The sequence below is a fragment of the Bos indicus x Bos taurus genome, chromosome 5 (genome assembly GCF_003369695.1).
Source record: "Bos indicus x Bos taurus breed Angus x Brahman F1 hybrid chromosome 5, Bos_hybrid_MaternalHap_v2.0, whole genome shotgun sequence".
Taxonomy (NCBI): Eukaryota; Metazoa; Chordata; class Mammalia; order Artiodactyla; family Bovidae; genus Bos; species Bos indicus x Bos taurus.
In genome coordinates this window covers 25,813,638-25,836,214 of record NC_040080.1, presented here as the reverse complement: position 1 = coordinate 25,836,214, position 22,577 = coordinate 25,813,638, and the positions used below count along the sequence as shown (strand labels likewise).

Below are 22,577 nucleotides of genomic sequence, written 5' to 3'. Positions count from 1 at the left end.
TAGTTTAGCATTTATTGCAGAAGCTTAAAACTTAGATTCTGTATATTTATGACCCAAAGGGGGCACTCTGGGACCAGATGCTTGTGACTATAAAAATATTTCCAGAAAACTCTGTCATTAAACATTTTATTCGTCTGCTTCAAGCCCTTCACACGTTTGTCATTGAAAGATCATCATTTAAGATCAAGGACAAGAAGTGTAATATGAATCATACCATAATTGATATCACTCTTTCCTGTCAAGGGAACATACCTTATGTTTGCTTTGCAATTTTTTTCTCCTATATGCAAAACCTAGGGAAAGATTTATTCTATTCAAATCAATTCTATATTTGTCTAGCAGTTTGCACTGCTTTCTGGTTGACATAGCCAAGACAGAAAGCAGAGTTCAAATGAAATTCCTATTGTTAAATATTTCTCTGATGGTTAAATCAGTTGATGTTTTCTTAATACTCCCTTATTTTTGAAAACATCCATTCACTGATTTTTTTTTCATTTCACAAGATTATTAAGTGGCTAACCATTTGGATTAAAAGGATTATTATTTTTTAAGATTTTTTTTTTTTTTTGATGAGGACACGTTTTAAAGTCTTCATTGAATTTGCTACAATATTGCTTCTGTTTTATGCTTTGGTTTTTTTTGGCCAGGAAGCATGTGGGATCTTAATTCCCTGACCAGGGATGAAACACACACTCCTGCCATTGGATGGTAAAGTCCTAACCACTATATCACCAGGGAAGTCCCTACAAGGATTATCAAAACAGGATACTTGTATATGAAACTCATAGCACATGGAGGAGGCAGACAGGAAATCAGAGAATTGTGACCACTTACAGTGCACTGTGATGGAGTGATACACATGGGATTAGAGCAGGGGAGGAAAGGGAGAAGGGTCTCTTAAGATGAGGGAAGGCTTGATAAAGAGATGACATTTGAGCTGACACTCTTGAGTAGGGATGTTCTTAGAGAACGGGAGGAGATGAGCATTTCAAAGGGATGGAACAGCATGGAGCAGTTACACTGGGATCTGCCTACATTCTTAATGCAGCTAAAGCCATTGTTAACTGCTAGCCCTTAAGAAGTGATTTGTTTCTTGTAAATATCAATAAATGGTGAGTTCTTGAGGGCTTATGTTATATTGAAACATTGTTTCCATTGTCTATATTAAATGGTCAGCAAGCATTTCCTGCAAAGGGCAAACAGATATTTTAGATTCTGTGGATCATACAGTCTCTGCTGCAACTATTCAAGCCTGATGTAGGACAGAAATAGTCATAGGAAATCAGTAAACAAGTTTGTGGCTATGTTTCAATAAAATGTTACTTATGGACATTGGTATTTTAATTATATAATTTCCATATATTATTTCTTGTGAAATAGTATTCTTCCTTTAATTTTTTCCAACTTTTAAAAGGCAAAACTCATTCTTAGCGCAAAGGTTTCACAAAGCAGCCTCTTTTTGTTCATCCCCTGATCCATACTGTGAGGAAGGGTTGTATCTAAGCAGAGAAGTGAGTTTTAATGAGGCATTTTCTATGGTTTGTCTTCAACAGAGAGCACACTCCACTGGAGAACACAGTACCAGTAAAACTTCCCTCCTATTTTTAGGACTGCTCTCTGTGAAGGAGCCATAAAGAAGGAACCAGGGTGACTGTGATTGATGTCAGCACCTAGCCTAGTACACCAACATTCAGCTTGAGCTCAAAAGTCTGCCTTCAGGAAAAACAGACATTTCTGACATCCTAACCACCAGAAATCAACAGCATTTCAAAAGAGCCATGAAACCATGATTAATAAGGTCCAGAAGTACCTTTGAAATAAGAAAAACCAAACTACAACAAAATAAGAAACAAAGCCAAACAAAACCCAAACCACTACCTCTAAAATTACATTTTAATTTATAGTGTAAGTATATCCTGATTTTGCATATCCTCCTTATATTCATACATAGTATAAGTAGTGGCAACACTCCTTTCCTTAGTCATGTTGGTGAGCCGTGGGTCACCATGTCTTCTATTACCCTGGGTGAATCTGAGACAGAATAGTGCAGCCTTCTGATTCCATGTCCTCCAGTTGTCTGGACCAAGCATCTTATCCACATCACCCTCCGGGAGATGGGAAACAAGCACATTGTATGTGGCATTTTTCTCTTGGAGGAAGCAGTGTCACCAAGTCTAAAGCACTCACAGTCTCCCGTGAAGGAGGATGGGCTTCCTGACCCTGGGGATTCCCTCAGCGTGGGGATGGCCCCTGAAACCCTGCTCCTGACTTACGTAGTTGATCCGGAAATGTCTACAAGCCCAGTCGTCCTGCTCTTCCTCCGACATCATCTCCACCGTGATGTCACCATACGCTATGGGCTCTTCTGTAAATGGCCAGTAATGATCACATTTCACCTGAGGGGGCAATAGCATAACCTTTTAAGACCAACAGGCTGGGGAAGAAACAGTCAGTGATCATTTAGAGAAAGCAAATGACTCGCCTCTAAAGGATCATATAGGATTACTGTGAGAATAAAGAATGAAGCAAGAGGAACATACATCTATGTAATGTTTTCTCCTTTTTTTTTCCATCAAAGGGGCCATCATAGTAACTAACTGCATAAACCCATATGATTTTAAACATTTTTCTTGGGAAGCCTATAAAATTACACCCACACATTTTTAAAAATTTTAATTGGAGGATAATTGCTTTAGAATATGGTATTGGCTTCAGCCATAAAGCAACGTGAATCAGTCACAGGTACACATATGTCCCCTCCCTTCTAAGCCTCCCTTCCCCGCCACGGTGAGCACATTCCTTGGCAGTGGCTGGTGAGGTTTTACTGCTAAGTGAGACTGAATTCTTTACTTTCAAAGGACTGAAAGTACTTACCCTCCTCTTCTCATTACATTGAGTGAGCATGACAATAATCTGGGACTTCTGTTGCAGGACCATCTTCCAGAAGTCATTTCTGGTTTCAGGCAGTGGCCCCTGTGTGGCAATGTATTCCTGGGGTGAATTGTACCCCTGGAAGACAAAGACAAAGTTGTCACTTAAGGAGCTAAAGTGAAAGTCACTCAGTCATGTCCAACACTTTGCAACCTCAAGGACTGTAGCCCACCAGGCTCCTCTGTTTGTGGAATTCTCTGGGCAAGAATACTGGAGTGGGTTGCCATTCCCTTCTCCAGGGGATCTTCCTGACCCGGGGATCAAACCCAGGTCTCTTGCATTGCAGGCAGATTCTTTACCATCTGAGCCACCAGGAAAGCCTTAAAATCAACACCAATTGCTGTTCCACACAAATGAGAAGCAACTGAGAATTTACTGGGGAGAAACCTGGTAAAGGATCATGCACCTATATTATGTTTTCTCCATTTTTTTTCCATTAAAGAGACAGTCATAGTAACTAACTGCACAAATCCGTGTGGTTTTAAACATTTTTCTTGGGAAGCTACAAAATCACACCCACGCCTTTCTACAATAACAATCACGTGTCTATACAGATACATTTTAAAAGCACAGGTTGGCGCTGACACTGAAATTTAAGCATAGGAAAGTAGACCTTTGGTATAATTATCTACTTTCACTAGTCCTTTTCAAAGATATTTGAACATTATTATTCTCTGGGCTCCCTCCCCTCCCTGCCATTCTTTATTCTAAAATGGAATAATGGAAACTGTTCTTTATAGTTGAACTGCTTGGTGAAGAATGACTCTCTATTGAACTGTTCGACTCCTCTCTGCAGCTGTAATAGTCTTCCTCTGGCTGGGGTAGAATTTGGATGCCTGATTTTGTTTGTTTGTCTGTTTTTGGATGCCTGATTTAAGGAATTTTTTTTTTTTTTTACTTACAGGAATGTAGTTGGCATTGATGTAGTCTGCACCTTCCTCTTCATTCATGGAGATCAATCTCACTCGGCTAAAGTCATCTGTAAAGAATAAAGAGAAAAATATTAAACATAACAGCAGAAGGGTGCAGTTACTATGAAGAATAGTATGGAGGGTCCTTAGAAACTAAACACAGAGTAACTACATGATCCAGCAATCCCACCCTGGGTGTATATCTGGAAAAGATGAAAAGTTTAGTTTAAAAAGATGCAGGCACCCTAACGTTCAGGGCAGCACTACTAATAGTAGCCAAGACCTGGAGACAACCTCAGTGGCTATCAACAGATGAATGGAGAAAGAAGATGTGGTAAACATACACAATGGAATAGCACTCAGGCATAAAAAGGAATGAAATAATTCCATTTGCAGCAACTTAGATGGACTAGGGATGACCACACTAAACGAAGTAAGTCAGACAAAAAAAGACAAATATCATCTATCACTTCTATGTAGAATCTTAAAAAAATGATGCAAATGAACTTATTTATAACACAGAAATGGACTCACAGATATAGAAAATAAGTTTATGGTTACCAAAGGGGAAATGAGTGGGGCGGGGGATGGGGGATAAATTAGGAGCTTGGGATTAATAGATACAAAACAAAAGAGAAAAAAAGAAAAACATTCAGAATGTAATGAAGACTTGTCAAGACAATTCTATACTCAATATTTGTACCCCAAATCAAGTTAAATTGGTCAGTGATAGGGTAGGTAAAGTTTATTTTAGCTTTATATTTTAGCCATATCTCAATCTTAGTTTCTTGTTTAAATAAATATATAAATATCTCCCAACCACTATTTCCTCCCCACCAGCCTTCCTGTTCTTAAAAGAGTGGTCTCTAGATTTGCAGGGAATTGTGGAGAATATGTAGAGGAACTAAAATATCTGGTGGGTTGTATGAAGGCTATCGAATGTAACCTAAACCTAGGATTTCCATTTCACTCAAGTCTTCCCTGGTAGCTCAGCTGGTAAAGAATCTGCCTGTAATGCAGGGGACCCCAGTTTGATTCCTGGGTTGGGAAGATCCACTGGAGAAGGGATAGGCTATCCACTCCAGTATTCTTGGGCTTCCCTTGTGGCTCAGCTGGTAAAGAATCTGCCTGCAATGAGGGAGACCTGGGTTTGGTCCCTGGGTTGGGAGGATGCCCTGGAGAAGGGAAAGGCTACCCACTCCAGTATTCTGGCCTGGGGAATTCCACAGTCCATGGAGTAGCAAAGAGTCGGACATGACTGAGCAACTTTCACTTTCACTTTCTGGGATATCCAGAGAACTCACTATCTCTGGGAAGCCTAGAGAAAAGAAGATGGTGTTGATGGGCTTTTTGTAAATGGACTTCAAATGAAGATAATAAATCCTGAAATGCATACAGACAGAAAGTGTTATATGATAATATTGTGCTGTGCTGTGCTAAGTCGCTTCAGTCTTGTCTGACTCTGTGCAACCCCATGGACTGTGCAGCCTTCCAGGCTCCTCTGTCCATGAGATTCTCCAGGCAAGAATACTGGAATGGGTTGTCATGCCCTCCTCCAGGGGATCTTCCTGACCCTGGGGTCGAACCTGCAGCTCCTGCAGCTCCTGCATTGCAGGCAGGTTCTTTATCACTGAGCCACCAGGGAAGCTCACAATAATATTCAGTTCAGTTCAGTTCAGTCGCTGTGTCTGACTCTTTTCGACCCCATGAATTGCAGCACGCCAGGCCTCCCTGTCCATCACTAACTCCCGGAGTTCACTCAGACTCACGTCCATCGAGTCAGTGATGCCATCCAGTCATCTCATCCTCTGTTGTCCCCTTCTCCTCCTGCCCCCAATCCCTCCCAGCATCAGAGTCTTTTCCAATGAGTCAACTCTTTGCATGTGGTGGCCAAAGTACTGGAGTTTCAGCTTTAGCATCACTCCTTCCAAAGAACACCTAGGACTGATCTCCTTTAGAATGGACTGGTTGGATCTCCTTGCAGTCCAAGGGATTCTCAAGAGTCTTCTCCAACACCACAGTTCAAAAGCATCAATTCTTCGGTGCTCAGCCTTCTTCACAGTCCAACTCTCACATCCATACATGACTACTGCAAAAACCATAGCCTTGACTAGACAGACCTTTGTTGGCAAAGAAATGTCTCTGCATTTTAATATGCTGTCTAGGTTGGTCATAACTTTCCTTTCAAGGAGTAAGTGTCTTTTAATTTCATGGATGCAATCACCATCTGCAGTGATTTTGGAGCCCACAAAATAAAGTCTGATACTGTTTCCACTGTTTCCCCATCTATTTCCCATGAAGTGATGGGATCAGATGCCATGATCTTCGTTTTCTGAATGTTGAGCTTTAAGCCAACTTTTTCACTCTCCACTTTCACTTTCATCAAGAGGCTTTTGAGTTCCTCTTCACTTTCTGCCATAAGAGTGGTGTCATCTGCATATCTGAGGTTATTGATATTTCTCCTGGCAATCTTGATTCCAGATTGTGTTTCTTCCAGTCCAGCGTTTCTCATGATGTACTCTGCATGTAAGTTAAATAAGCAGGGTGACAATATACAGCCTTGATGTACTCCTTTCCCTATTTGGAACCAGTCTGTTTTTCCAGTCTGGTCCTAACTTGCTTCCTGACCTGCATACAGGTTTCTCAAGAGGCAGGTCAGGTGGTCTGGCATTCCCATCTCTTTCAGAATTTTCCACAGTTCCTACCTAATTTTGTCAAAAACCCTCATGAAGGAGGCTTCTCTGTAAAGGTTTGCAATTTTCCCTTCTTTCCCAGCCCCCACTAGAGTGTAGCAAAGAAGAATGTTAAATTTATATTAGAATGTGTTTTAATGGTCCTATTAAGTACTTTGTGATACTTTTTCTTTGAATGTTGCTTTTACTGCAAAATCCTAAGGAAGAGCAGAACTTGCCAGAAGTAAGAAAGAAGCCTTTTTCACACCTTGCATTTCCTTTCTATTTGCCTCCTTCCACTGTCAATGAATTGATTGAAAATAGGTTATGAGCACAATTTATCTTATCCCTTATTTGGCTAAGACATTTTGATCTCCCGAGGGTCAAAGGGTCAGTTTTTTCTGTTCAGATACAATTTGTTTAAAAGCATGATAATTAAATCTTCCTACACACAACAAGATCTAATGATATCAAAGCACCAATGCAGTCAATGCAATTGCAGACATGGCCTTGGGGATACAGATCATTCCTGGCCTGGCTAGAGGTTGGTGGAACTGATTCATCTGCCGTAACAGCCTTTCTGCCTTTGGAAGACAAGAGCAGGATCAGCATTATTGACCGTCTTACATGGTAGGATGTTTGTATAACGATTTTTACATCGGTTCAGTGGAAGGTCTGCAGCAAAGTGTGGAATATCCAGTCCAATCAACTTCAATTCCTGTAAATGACAGAAAAAATTTAAGATTCCATCAGAGGGATTATTTGATAGAAGTCATTTGCAAAGAATAAGAAGAAAAATATTAAAAGTTAAGAGTGGAAAAGTGTAGCCAGTATGTTGTACAGTATAGAGTTTCCTTAAAAACTAAAAACAGAGTTACCACATGATCCAGCAATCCCACTCCTGTGGAACTGGATTATTGTCCACACTGGATTATTGCTCATAGTGGATTATTTTTCACTTCTTGCCTCTAATAGAACTACCACAATGATCACACCCCTTTGTCTTATGATGTTGCAGGGGCTTCCCTGGTGGCTCAGATGGTAGAGAATCTGCCTGCAATGCAGGAGACCCAGGTTTCATTCCTGGGTCTGGAATACCCCCTGGAAGAGGAAATGGCAACCCACTCCAGTATTCTTGCCTGGAGAATCCCATGGACAGAGGAGTCTGGTGGGTTATAGTCCATGGGGTCACAGAGAGCAGACACAACTGAGTGACTAACACTTTCACTTTTCTTTCAGCTCCCTTTTGAAACATCTCCATTCTACTGCTGTCACCTTGCTTTGGGCCAACGAAGTTGGGTGGAACTCATGTCCAATCTGAAGCTTTAAATGTGTTTGCTCAGCTTGATTTGCTTGCCTGGGCTTCTGCCATATGGTGGAAAAGAATGTGCCCAGAGAAACTGCTAATCCCAGGATGAGAAGACGCATGGAACAGACCTGACCCTGACTCACAGCCTGAAGCAGAACCATCTCAGCTGTCCCCCAGCCCCACGAGGGAGAGAAATAAGTGTTGTAGGTCACCAAGATTTTGAGGTCATGTCTTACGTAATTTTACCGCAGTAGTGGCTGACGAATGTAATACATAAATATCTTGGATAGCTAGGTGATCCCTGAGAGAAGGTAAAAATTGTGTGTTACACTCTCAGGGTGTGGAAGATTGGAAAACAGATATGTTTCAGAGTTTTCAGGAATACAAGGTAACTTGAAATTTATGCACTTTGCAAAAATATTTCCTATTCTATGAGAAATTGTAGGTATTTCTCCTATAAGCAATGAACTTTCAAGAAAGTATAATAAAGGAGAGAGTGAGGAACAAAAAGTATGCAACACTCTCCATGTTACAAGATATTGAATTGACAGTCACTAGAAGTCTGTCTGTTCTATGATCTGTTGGATCATAGAAAGAGCAAGAGAATTCCAGAAAAACATCTACTTCTGCTTCATTGACTATGCTAAAGCCTTTAACTAGGTGGATCACAACAAACTGTGGAAATTCTTAAAGAGATGGGAATACCAGACCACCTGACCTGTCTCCTGAGAAACCTGTATGCAGGTCAAGAAGAAACAGAACCAGATGTGGAACAACAGACTGGTTCCAAATTGAGAAAGGAGTACATCAAGGCTGTATATTGTCACCCTGCTTATTTAACTTATATGCAGAGTACATCATGAGAAATGACGGGCTGGATGAAGCACAGGCTGGAATCAAGATTGCCAGGAGAAATGTCAATAACCTCAGATATGCAGATAACACCACCCTTATGGCAGAAAGTGAAGAGGAACTAAAAAGCCTCCTGATGAAAGTGAAAGAGGAGAGTGAAAAAGCTGGCTTAAAACTCAACATTCAGAAAACGAAGATCATGGCATCCAGTCCTATCACTTCATGGCAAATAGATGGGGAAACAGTGGAAACAGTGACAGACTTTATTTTCTTGGGCTCCAAAATCACTGCAGATGTAACTGCAGCCATGAAATTAAAAAGCATTTGATCCTTGGAAGAAAAGCTATGATAAACTTAGACAGTGTATTAAAATGCAGAGGCATTTCTTTGCCAAAAAAGGTCCATATGGTCAAAGCTATGGTTTTCCCAGTAGTCAAGTATGGATGTGACAGATGGACCATAAAGAAGTCTGAGCTCCAAGGAACTGACGCTTTTGAACTGTGGTGTTGGAAAAGACTTTTGAGAGTACCTTGGACAGCAAGGATATCCAACCAGTCCATCCTAAAGGAAATCAATCCTGAGTATTCATTGGAAAGACTGATGCTGAAGCTGAAGCTCCAATACTTTGGCCACCTAATGTGAAAAGCCAACTCACTAGAAAAGATCCTGATGCTGGGAAAGATTGAAGGCAGGAGGAGAAGGAGATGACAGAGGATGAGATGGTTGGATGGCATCACCAACTCAACGGACATGAGTTTGAGCAAGCTCCAGGAGATGGTGAAGGTCAGGGAAGCCTGGAGTGCTGCAGTCCATGGGGTCACAAAGAGTCAGACACAACCGAGCAACTGAATAACAACAAAGAAATCTGGTAATGAAACTGCAAAATAAGGATGGAGCAGTAGTGGGTGGGCGAACCCTTCCATGAAAATAGGAACATTCAAATATTTGCTTGTGTGTATCAGGACTATTATAAATTCTGTTATCAGAAACTGCATTGCTGTAGCAATTTTTATATATACAGACAACCAACATACCTCAGAAAGTCTACATTACTGGAAAAGGGGATTTCTGAGCTGTTATGTTATGTGTGTGGAAGGAAACAAGGGGTTGGAGTCAGACTACCTGAATTTGCCCAGAGGCATCATTTATGCTGTGGTCTACAAGAATGGTGCTCCCTGGAGTTGTGCAGTGCATAACCAATGCAGCAGATCCCATACAAATCTGAAGGCAATATTATGTAACCATATGTCTAGGTAACCGACCACAAATGGGGTTACATAGATAGTATGCATTTTTCTAAATGACTATTAAGTGAAGATGTATAGACACCACTTGCTGGAAACTTTATTTACTTACATGGGATGCTGGGGCTTCCCCAGTGTCTCAGCAGTAAAGAATCTCCTTACAATGCAGGAGACGCAGGAGACACAAGTTTAATCCCTGGATCGGGAAGACTCCCTGGAAGCGGCCATGACAACTCACTCCAGTATTCTCACCTGGAGGGTCACATGGACAGAGGAGCCTGGCGGGCAATGGTCCATCGGGTTGCAGAGAGCGGACACAACTGAAGCGACTGAGCCTGCACAGGATGCTACTCTTCATGATTCCTCCTAATTATTACTTCAAAGAATCAGAAGCTGGAGGAATACTTTTCAGGGGAAGGAATTTTGGAGCGCCTTTGAAAGACTTTTGAGAGGAGCTGGAGACATTTGATCATGTTTTGAGAAATTGAACAGGGAAACTGTGTGTGTGTGTACGTGTGTGTGTGTATGTATGTGCCTTTAGTGTCTTGATTCAAGTGCTCATGCAAAGCAAATATTGTAGACACCCAGTTCTTGGGATTCCTGCTGCATCCACAAAGAAGTTTGTCGGTAGCTTAGGGTGTGTGTTAAATGAAATTGGAATGCAAGCTGTAGACGGCATGGATAAATTGACTTGATTATCCAGATTTCTCTCTTCCTTTGATTTTTTTTAAAAATCATTTTTGGCTATTCAAACTCACAAAATGTCAAGCTCTTGGCCCAAGTCGAAGTCAATCTCAAGACCAACAGTGCTGACTTTGATCTGCAATTTACACATTTGGGTGTTTTTCCTATCTCAGTCAAAATCCTTGTTTGCCAAATGCCATCAAACAGAAGTTTGTCATTTTTCCTTTATAACTGTTTTTTTTTTCATTTTAAAAATGATTGTCAAAGACTGATAATATTGTTCTTGTAAGAACCAAAACTTATTTTTAGCAAACTTCAACCTAACCAGTGTTATTTTTAAGTTACCTCCTTTTGGCAGCTCTAAGCTTAAATGATGTTTCCTTTGCTTAAAGTATTTTGGAAAAATAACTCCTTTGGGGAGTGTCTTTATAGATAAAACTGTCTAAATTTTCATCTATTTCATTTAAATAAAGTTATATAAATAAATTTATTTATTTATGTAAATACCTGGTTTATTTTGGTGGAGCACTTATAAAGGGTGTGCATGTATGCCCAGTTATGTCTAACTCTTTGTGACTCCATGGAGCCCGCCAGGGTCCTCTATCCATGGGATTTTCCAGGCAAGAATGCTGGAGTGGATTCCATTTCCTCTGCCAGGGGATCTTGCCAACCTAGAGATCGAACCTGTGTCTCCTGCATTGGCGGACTGATTCTTTACCACTGAGCCACCTGGGAAGCCTTTATAAACTGTAGGGTCTTGAAAAAGTAGGTTAACTAGTTCTCTCGTTGTTTAATTCTCTGTAACCTGTTGTTAGTTTAATTATGTGTAAGATAAGGTTAATAATTTTTCCATACCTTTCGGATATATGGTGACTATCATACAGAATGATTAAGCTTAGTTAATATCAACGCAACACTTACTGATCATGACTGAAATGCTTCTGCTAGGATTCTTTGTTTTGCTTTGTCTGGCTCCATTATTTCTCCCTCCTTTGCCATTTGTGCTAACTGTACAACTCTCTCCGCTAAGCCCTCACTTTGCAGACAGACTGATCAACCACAGGAAAAGGCCTCTGGTACGAAAGGAAACTGTGGAAACAGATTGAGAGCGAGCACTGGAGCACATATGGGAGCTGACTAGCTGATAGAACTTTAATTGTGTGTTGCCTTCCTGCTATAAATGCCTAAAGTTGATAAGAGACGTTTAATTGGCTGAACACTGTAAATGTAAATTGCCAAAGTTAAATTGCAGCAAAGCAGGGAAGGCAAAGGTACACAAAATGCCTTGCAATCTTTTGTAATTTAGCCTGTCACTAGGTAGGGAATTAAATACTAAGTTTCTAGCCCAGTAGCTTCGCAGTTATTTTCTTTCCAGCCAGATGGAAACTCCAGTGGCTTAAATCTTCATGAGCGCAAAGTATGAGGTGATAGCCTGAAACCCACATACATCATTTTTGAATTTTCTTTTGCCAGTTTTGTTTCTAATATAATTTATCATTGTGGGTTTTTTTCCTAGGTTACTCAGTCATCTATCATGGGCTAAATCTGATCCCTCCAAAGATATGTCCATATTGGAACCTTGTTAAGAGAGAGTCTTTGCAGTTGTAATTAAGAATCACAAGATAAGATCATTCTGTATTATCTGGATGGGTTCTGAAGCTAATGGTAAGTGTCCTTATAAAAGTCCCAAGGAGGGACTTTCTTGGTGGTCCAGTGGTTAAGACTCCAGGCTTCTAATGCAGGGGATGTGGGTTCAATCCCTGGTCGAAGAAGTAAAGTCCCACATGCCATGTGGCATGATCAAGAAAAAAAAAGATGGAGGCAATGTCCAACATTAAATAAGAGTAAAATAAAACAAAATAAAATATAACAGAATAAAAGAGAGAAGAAGAGAGCCATATGAGGATGAAGGCATTGATTAGAGCTATATATAGCTACAAGCCAAAGATGCCTGGGTCCACCAGAAGCTGGAAGAGACAAAGAGAGATACTCCCCTTGAGCCTTCGGAGGGAGCATGGCCTTGCTAGCACTTTAATTTTAGATATCTGGCCTCTAGAACTGTGAGAAAGTACATTTCTATTGTTTTAAGTAATCATGATTATGGTAATTTGTTGTGGCAGCCCCCCAGAAAACTAAGAGAGTGACTGAAGCCAGTGGCAGTCTGTGTTGTGCTGGCTGTGTTTGAAGCATACAGTCTTGAAAATCAGAGCACAAACACACTCACTGTGTTTGTCAGGTTGGGTTGCTGTAAGAAAATACCACAGGCTGAGCAGCTGGAACAGAAATGCACTTGTCATAGCTGTGGAAGCTAAGATGTCCAAGAATACGGCACTGGCAAGGTAGGTTTCGGTGGTGGCTTCCCTGGTGGCTCAAATGATAAAGAATCTATCCGCAATGTGGAGTCCTGGGTTTGATCCCTGGGTCAGGAAGATCCCCTGGAGAAGGGAATGGCTACCCACTCCAGTATTCTTACCTGGAGAATCCCATAGACAGAGGAACCTCATGGGTTATAGTCCATGAGGTTGCAAAGAGTCAGACACTACTGAGCAACTAACACACACACACACATATAGGTGCGTATGTGTGTGTGTGTATAATGTACACTAAGTCTAACTGTAAGTGACTAACATTTTCACTTTCACTTCAAAGTAGGTTTCATTGTGAGGCTTCCCTTTGTTTGTAAGTGGCCACCATCATGGCTGTGTGCTTCCATGATCTCTTGTTCATGTGTACATGGTGGGCATTGGGAGGAAGAGGCATCCTTCCTCGGAGGCATCATTTATGCTGTGGTCTACAAGAATGGTGCTCCCTGGAGTTGTGCAGTGCATAACCAATGCAGCAGATCCCGTACAAATCTGCCTTCAATTAAGGAGACCAACGTTCTCAATCTTTGAGTCAAGAAGATCCTCTGGAGAAGGGAATAGCTACCCACTCTAGTATGCTTGCCTGGAGAATCCCAAGGACAGAGGAACCTGGTGGGTTATAGTCCATGGGGTCACAAAGAGTCAGACACGACTGAGGCAAGCATGCACAGCAACAGTTTAGATTTTAAACTGAGTGATAGTCACTCAGTCATGTCCAACTCCCTGCGACCCCATGGACTGTAGCCTGCCAGGCTCCTCTGTCCATGGGATTCTCCAGGCAAGAATATTGGAGTGGGTTGCCATTTTTTAAACTGAACATAATTCAACATAACAATTTTGGGAATAATGCTCTCTCTCTCTGGTTTAGCCACGTGGTTCCAGTAAGAATTCCTGTTCTTCTGTGATTCTGCCCTCCCTGGCTGCAGACAGTGTGAGCTGTTTTATGGATACTGAAACCCCCACCAGGTGGAAGAAGTTAACTATATGATGACTAGACTGTAGCCATGACACAAGCTGCCACAATTGTGAGAATTGGCCTCAAAGAAACAGAAACGAATAGACTCTGGAATTGAAGAGTAACTGTACCTAAAACAACCAAGACTCTGGAATTGAAGAGTAACTGTACCTAAAACAACAAGATGATGCTAGTCAGACCACTGATGACCAGTTTCAAGATGACTGTCAGAACTGACTCCTGTTTCTGCATGTAGCTCCGTCCTTCTGTCTATAAAAGCTCTTGCCCATTGGTCGTTAGTGGGGAGAGTTGGCCTTTGGACAGGCATCCAAAATAAAGCAAACTTGCCTTTCCAACCATCTGGCCTCTAATGGTTTTTGAGCAATTCCACTTTCAGCAACACTCTGAGGCTGTCGGTGGTTCCATAATCCACTATGAGAAAGAGGTTGGATTGGGCCAGAGAAAGTGAGGCCAAGACAGAGAGAGAAGTAGAAATGAGAGATTTCTATTTCTCTAAAGAGGGGTTCTCTTGCCCCTGATTTTAGCCATTTCTGAGTCTCAGCTGCTTCCCTGCTCCCCTCCCGGTATAGTCACTCAATCCTCCCTTTGATTATATGAGATATCTTAGTTTTCATTTGAACAAGTTCCCTTTATGTTTGGTCTAAACCAGTTTGAATTGTGTTTCTGTCATTCACAGAATTTTTTTCTGTCTGGAAAAAAAACATATTTTTTTACTGGAAAATGATTCTCTGAATTTTTTTTAAAACTAGTGATGCAATTCAGAAGCACAGTAATAGCTACACTGGGGTTTGATGGCATGAACTGAGAGTACTTCAGCAAAGTACTGAAGTTTGCCTGCCAGCAAAGGCAATGACCCTGGTTGTGCCACTGAGATCAAGTCAGCTAGTAGGAATTAAATGACTGCAGCCTTCAACGAAGTTGAAAGTGTACCTGTGCTATATTGTATTGACCAAAAAGTTCATTTGGATTTGTTCGTAAGGTGATATGGAAAAATCCAAACAAACTTTTTGGCTAACCCAATCATTTTCATCACCATGATGAGAATTATTTAGATATTTATTTTCTTTTGAGTTTAGCCTTATGTTTTCTTATAAAAAGCCTCCTTCTTTCGTTGGTATACTTTTCTGAAATATCATCTTCCCATTTTGTTATTGTTTAGCTGCTAAGTCATGTCTGACTCTTTTGTGGCCCCATGGACGGTAGCCTGCCAGGCTCCTCTGTCCATGGGATTTCCCAGGCAAGAATACTGGGAGTGGGTTGCCATTCCCTTCTCCAGGGGATCTTCTTAACCCAGGAACTGAACCTGAGTCTCCCCCATTGGCAAGTGGATTCTTTACCACTAAGTCACCACGGAAGCCCCCAACCCTCCCATAGATCTCCATTTCAAATTGGGTTTCTGTTTTTGAGCATCTGGTGTAGCATTTATAATTTCATATGCCAGCTGCATACAATGGATAACTCAGTCAGGCTTTATGTGACATTTCTCAAGACACAGGTGATAGTTGGGGGCTTTGTATTTGATAATGTATGAGACTCTTCTCATCCTTAAATCCCCTGTTGGGATGAATATCCACACCAGGACTCCTGCTGCTTCTTGCAGAACAAAGCTATTCTTGGCTAGTGCAGGAAAAGAAGAAATGAATATGGATAATGAGGAGAAGGCAGCTTTATTCAACAGCCTAGTGTCTCACAGGAAAAAAAAGCCTAAAAAGCTTTAAAAAAAATGACACAATTTAGAAATCACTTTATCTTTCCTGTCTTTTTGGTCTTCGTGAATCACGAGTCACCTGAGCCTTGCTGTAGAAGGCTCCAGACTGTATGCTGAGCTGTGAAATATGTGAGAAGAAAACCTGGGGACCAGCTGTACCCCTCACACTACAGAGATCCTAGACTCATTTCCATCTACTCTGACACACATTCTTGGATTCAAAGAAAAAAGTGTGCTCCAGAAAAAGGAGATGTCGCTAATTTTGTACTTCTTCTACACAAAGCATGTGTAACTCTCTCTAATTTCTCCAAGAAAAGCAAACAAAACCTCGCATATCCAATAGACTGCCAAACTCCTGAGGTTATAAGAAACACCAGGCTCCTCTATGCTCAGGAGACAAGGGGCTCCAGTCCAATTCATCCACCATCCACACTTACCGTGGCCTAAATGACATGAGAAACGCAGTAAAAATCCCCAGAAAGAGAAATTGTTCTGACTCTCAATCCTCAGTTTGCTTCCCCTCACTTTCCATCCCCTGGTTTTCAGTGCTACTGTGGAAAACGTCTCCTGTTGCCATGTTTGTTCACCCCAGTGCCTACATCTATTCTCTCCTTTCCTTCATTTGTGCCACCCAAACACTGACCTACTAAGGGATGACATCCTTCGCTCTGAACCACCACCCTACACAACCCTGAGCCCAGTGATCATTCTGCCTTTTATGAATCACACTCAGCATTGCCCAGTGAGCAGAGGATTGATGCAGGTACAAGTCTGCCAGTTCCAATGCCCCCAGAGGGCAGGAAATACTTTATCTACTCACCTCAAACTGAAGAGAAAATTTATAGTCAGAGTCTTTGGCCATGTCCTTGATGTACGCATCAAAATCATCCAGTTGAACCGGGCTTTGTCAAACACAAAGAAAAGTACATTTTAAAAATCCTGCTGATAGGTGTCACACAATGTTTAACGCCTTACTTCTCAAACATGAACAATTTCCTTGCAGAAAACAGACGTTTTACTTCTCACAGGTTAGCACTCATATTTTTTTAGGGTTAAAATTACCAATCCCTATATAATTAAAAAAGAGAGCCCTATGTGCTTAACTTCCTTGAGATAGGAAAAATCTCTAGATTTTCCATTGACTTTTACTTTAGCAGCAACATATTTCACACACACATATTCATATACACACAGGTATATGTGTTGTTTCTAGAAAACTCCAATTTATAGGGAAAAACAAAGGATTAGCCTGAAGACCTGTTTGAATTATAGTTTTACTTTATTTACTTAACTCTCCTGAGATTTAACATGCTCATCTATGAAATATCATAGGGACACTTACATCGCAAGGTTGACATTTGTATATCATAGACACTTGTAAATTTAAACGGTTTGACAAAGGCAGGGAATTTTGTCTCCCCAGAGAAAAGGCTGGAAGCACATCTCCAGGGAGTTCCCAGTGCCTCGCTCAGAGAGGGCTGTGTTCAGAGCCTTGCACATCTCTAGAAGTCTCAAAACTCTTCGTAAATAAAATAAGGTAGCACATCCGACTTTACATTTCTGCATATGCCACAGAAGTTCCCGCCTTATTTTTGTTTTGTGGAATAAGAATTCAGTTCTATTTTCTGTAGTTGTCTCTAGCTGCTTATCTCTTCTAGGGCTTACCTGTCCCAATCTGTTCTTGGAGCTTCTGCAGGACACAGCACTCTGTCACCTAACCCAAGCCTTTCCACCTTACCAGGGTCCACAGAGTTAGCCTTTCTCTCAGTCTTGCTGCAACTTACTCAGCTTATGTCATCCACCTGTAGTCTTATTTCTTATTAGCAAATACATAGCATATAATAGATATTTGTTCAAAGTTGTTAATTAGCTCCTCTGATTTATTTATGTTAAGATTTTAGTAGATTTTAAGGGTATTATGCCTCCTAGATAATACAAATTGTAATGGTTTTATTTAATAATAATAACACTGACTGGTACCCTTAAGTGCGTGTGTGTGTGTGTGTATGTGAAAATCGCACCAGGGAAGCTCTGTACCCTTAAAACATACTATAAACTGTAAATATGCTTATGCGTTATCTTGCTTGGTTGATGGTTGAGGTTAGACATGGAGAACGTTAGCCTCGTGCTTGGGCTTTCCTGGTGGCTCAGATGGTAAAGACTCTGTCTGTAGTGCAGGAGATGTGGGTTTGATCCCTCAGTCGGGAAGATCCCCTGGGGGAGGAATGGCTACCCACTCTGGTATTCTTGCCTGGAGAATCCCATGGACAGAGGAGCTTGGTTGGCTATAGTCCATGGGGTCACAAAGAGTAGGACATGACTGAGTAACCCGCATACACTTTCACTTCACTTTTCAGAAGGTGCTCCAGAGAGAGCCAAGGCTGAGACAGTTAAGTGAGGAGTTCAAGATCTCAGGGCTACTAGCCAGAGAAAGTGAAAGTGAAGTCGCTCAGTGACCCCATGGACTGTAGCCTACCAAGCTCCTCCGACCATGGGATTTTCCAGACAAGAGTACTGGACTGGGTTGCCGTTTCCTTCTCCAGGAGATCTTCCCGACCCAGGGATTGAACCCAGGACTCCCACATTGTAGGCAGACGCTTTACCTTTTGAGCCACCAGGGAAGTAAGCCAGAGAATGCTAAGGATAACCAAGGAGAAGGACTCCTGGTTAAAAGCTTTCTCATTCAAACTTGCCATCCTTCTAAAAGAACAGCTAACTTGGGCGGGGGGCAGGGAGGGTCCCCTCCCTACTGTCTTTGAGCAATACAGTGACCTTAAAATTGGGCTTGATAATTCTAGTTCTCATCCCCTTAGGAGGAAAATGGGATTAGAAAAAGCAAAAGCAAGAAGGGGAGGAAAAAGAAAGTCAGAGGAAGGACCAGAAAGTAGAAGGAGGGACATCAGGGAGAGGAGGAGAAGAGAGAGAAAGCTGGTAAGGAGCAGAAATCAATCGGGGGCGGAGGGTGGGGGGAGGATTTAGACCAAAGTGGGAAAGAGGAGGTGAGAAAGGAGAGGAATGAAGGTAAGTGGAGAGAGGGAAGGTGGTAATGGTGGGGCATTTGGACTGAAAGAGAAAAGATAAAGAGAAAGTAAATGGAAAGATGGGAAGAGTACCTAAAAAATGACCTGTAAAGAAGGAGAGAGGACTAGAGGGAAAATGAGGAGAGGGAAGGAGGACGTTAGCTTGACATGGGGTTTTGGCTTATGGGCAGGTTCCACCACATCTATACACCACGCCAAACTTGGTCCACCTCCTGCTTCTCCTCTCTGCCTCCATCTTAGGTCCCCTCTTGGTCCTGAGACTCCAACCTCTAACTGCTCTAATCTATGCCTCCGGACCTCACTTAACAACTCAACTAAAAATTTTGGGCAACAAAGTGTTTCTGTCAAATCATTCCTTCCAGCTGACAGCTCCTCTCCCCTGCTTCGGCTGGTCTTGTCTCTCCTACCTCACTTGATAGATGCCAATGGAATGAGTATTAATTTGAAATAGATTCAGGAAAAAAAATATTCTGTCATCTACATGTGCCAAAGCATTATATGTCACTCAAAGCCAAATAGAAATATTTTGGATTAACGTTTCTTTTGTGTTATGTACTGCATTAGCACAGATACCATAGAACTGATGGAAATTGGCTTAATTGGCTCCTTAATGAATTCACCAATATTCTGTCCCAGGCAAGTATCAAGAATAAAGTCTATTTATAGAAACGATCGACTCTTTATGTGTAGAGTTTTCAACTAAAAGCCTAGAGGTGATACTCTAATTAGGCTTTTGAAATCAACTGATAGTTCATTTTCACCCCTCAGAATTATAATTCTTATGACTTAACCATGCAGTAGATAAGTGAAACCACAGGCAAGCTAAAGCAATTATCCTTTTTGATTTATTATAAAGATTTCCTGAGACAGCATTTATCAAAGTATTTGTTATAACATCAAATAGAATAAAAGCCTTTTTCCTGCAATAAGCGTGAAATTTGAAGCTACAAAATGGCAAAGGTTTTTGTACTACTTTGATGCAGCTAAACATTATATATTTTTTATAGATGTAGAAGAGTAGACATCCTTCTGTAAGACTTCTATAATTCCTAACAACCCATTCTTCCTCAGATTTCACGCAGTGAGAGTTTTCCTTATTCTTGAAAAGTGTTCTGTTGGTACACTTTCTTGGTGGTCACTGACATCCATATGTGTAAACACACCAGCACATAACAGCAACACATAATATGCATTTGCCTCTTTCTTAAGCTTCCTTCTATTAAAGACACACAATCTTTTCAATTTGGAAAGTGAAGATCATTATGAAGAATATTTTTAAATGAAATAGTAAGAAAAACTTACTTAGTCAGTTTCCTCTTCTTTAAGCCATTTTTACTCCTGAGAATTAAAAAAAAGAGAAGCAAATTTATCTGGGCTAAAGAATTGATTAACATATGATTAAGCTTAGGGAGCTTTAAATAATTATTGTATATCAGGCACCTCTATTATATTAAATTTTTATTAAACATGCCTAATTTGTTTAATTACTTTCCCTTAAATGAAAAGATAATGATAAAAATTTCAGATTCATTAAAAAAAATTCCTTTAGATTTCAGAAGCAACCTATACTTTATATTTCAGATTTGCAAAAAAGCTGAGTTCTAGAAATATAATTTCTTGCTCCTAGGTATTAAGTTGCTGAAGTGTTTTGTAAATACGTAGAAATATCTACTGGGTAAACACTCCAGGTTCTACAAGCAAGAAGGAAAAAAATTGGGAAATAAAGGTGACAGCTGATGGACAGAGAATGGACATACTGGTTTTTTAATTAAAGACTAAAAATAACATTTTTAAGGTATTTTCAACAAGAATGTGAATTTGTGCTATCAGCATTGCCATGTGTCATAAATTCTCCTATAGCATTGTTCTTATTCAGTTTTGAACAAAGTTTTAAACTATCTGAAGAATTGCACCTATTACCTGCTTGTTTCTGATTCATTAGTAGTCTGCAAACTCAAATACATATAATACTAATTATGCTTCAGCTAGTTACATTTTAAGAGTATTTTAAAGGGTTATTGTTTTCTACCAACATGTAAGATAACTGACCTAAGTTACCTAAAGCTAGGATAGTATCTGCTGAAAGGCTTCATTATTCTATTTAGATTGTCTTAAATAAATGATATTGATACATGATTGAGTGTTACAACTTTTATAAGTAATTTTCAAAGGTCTTGAAATATTGATGGGAGCACCCAGACCTTCAGAGCACAAACAATAGGTAGTAAATAGCCAGTTGTGATCTGAGTACTCTTAGGTGGCAAAATATTTATTGATATTTAAAATTATGAATATTTGGGTACCCCCATTTCGGGAAAGTCTTTAGCAAATGAAATACTACTTCCTCTGGAATTTCATAGCACTTGATTCATGGAGTATTTCTCATGTGGTCTGATGATGAGTTGTGCATGCCCTCCTTGCTAGATTGTCCTTTGCCCTCAGAGCTGAGAACAGTTCATGGAACACCAGAGGGTGGCCAATAAATGCTTATTTAATTGAATTGAAACAAAACATCTTTATTATATCATCCTCACAATTTTGCTTAATGATGCAATTAAGAATTGGATATTAGATTTGGTCTCATGAAGGATCCCACTGGGGAGATGGCACTTGTGGGTGAAGAGGAATAACAGAAGGAAGGACACATTCATAAACGAAAGTGATGTTTCTGTTTTTCCTTTTCTAGTTTCAGAGGGTTTCTATTTCTTCCCAATTCTTAGTGAAGATAATCCATTCAATAGTTCTTGACATTTCTTTTCTCCCTCAGCTTCTTTTTGTCTTCCATATTTGGGATTTAGAAGGAATAAACATTCAGGTTTTTACTTTGCCTCTTCATCGTCTTCCCCCACAGGAAACCCCCCCAAAACAAAAATCCACCGTCATATTGGACAGAGCTGTGCCACATAGGTGTTTGGGAACCTAAAGAAATTACTTCTTGAATAATTTTCTTAAATTGGAGTAATTGCTTTCCAATTGAGTTAGTTTCTAACATACAAAGAAGTGTATCGACGATGTGTGTACCTCTATCTCCTTCCTCTCACCCCTCCCCCACCCCTCTACGCCATTACAGAGCATCAAGCTGAGCTTCCTGTGCTACTGAATAATTACTTTACTCTGCTCTAGTAATGAAGAAAAGTTATGACCAACCTAGATAGCACAATAAAAGGCAGAGATATTATTTTTTTTCTTAATCTGTGTGAATTTCTTTTTTAAAAAATTTATTTTAATTGGAGACTGATTACTTTACAATATTGTAGTGGTTTTTGCCATACATTGACATGAATCAGCCTTGGGTTTACATGTGTTCCCCATCCTGAAACCCCCTTCCACTTCCCTCCCCATTCCATCCTTCTGAGTTATCCCTGTGCACCAGCCCTGAGCACCCTGTCTCATGCACGATCTCAGAGATATTACTTTGCCAACAAAGGCCCTTCTAGTCAGGGCTGTGGTTTTTCCAGTAGTCATGTGTGGATGTGAGAGTTGGACTATAAAGAAAGCTGAGTGCCAAAGAATTGATACTTTTGAACTGTGGTGTTGGAGAAGACTCTTGAGAGTCTCTTGTACTGCAAGGAGATCCAACCAGTCCATCCTAAAGGAGATCAGTCCTGAATATTCATTGGAAGGACTGATGCTGAACCTGAAGCTCCAATACTTTGGCCACTTGATGCGAAGAACTGACTCATTTGAAAAGACCCTGATGCTGGGAAAGATTGAAGGCAAGAGGAGAAGGGGACGACAGAGGATGAGATGGTTGGATGACATCACCGACTCAATGGGCATGAGTTTGAGTAAACGCTGGGAGTTGGTGATGGACAGGGAGGCCTGGTGTGCTGCAATCCATGGGGTCACAAACAGTTGGACACGACTGAACAACTGAACGGAACTG

At 40.7% G+C, this 22,577-nt stretch overlaps 1 protein-coding gene across 4 annotated transcripts in view; it reads right to left on the bottom strand.

The window, feature by feature from the left end:
• Positions 1–22,577, bottom strand: part of PTPRO (protein tyrosine phosphatase, receptor type O) — a 260,730-nt gene that overhangs the window by 15,856 nt on the left and 222,297 nt on the right. For all 4 annotated transcript variants that reach the window (XM_027541422.1, XM_027541423.1, XM_027541425.1 and 1 more), the window contains 6 exons: positions 19,994–20,029; positions 16,471–16,552; positions 7,142–7,232; positions 3,834–3,910; positions 2,875–3,009; positions 2,274–2,396 (listed from right to left, as the gene is read on the bottom strand). In XM_027541422.1, the coding sequence (XP_027397223.1) occupies positions 2,274–2,396; positions 2,875–3,009; positions 3,834–3,910; positions 7,142–7,232; positions 16,471–16,552; positions 19,994–20,029 (544 nt within the window). The remainder of the gene's footprint in view (positions 1–2,273; positions 2,397–2,874; positions 3,010–3,833; positions 3,911–7,141; positions 7,233–16,470; positions 16,553–19,993; positions 20,030–22,577) is intronic.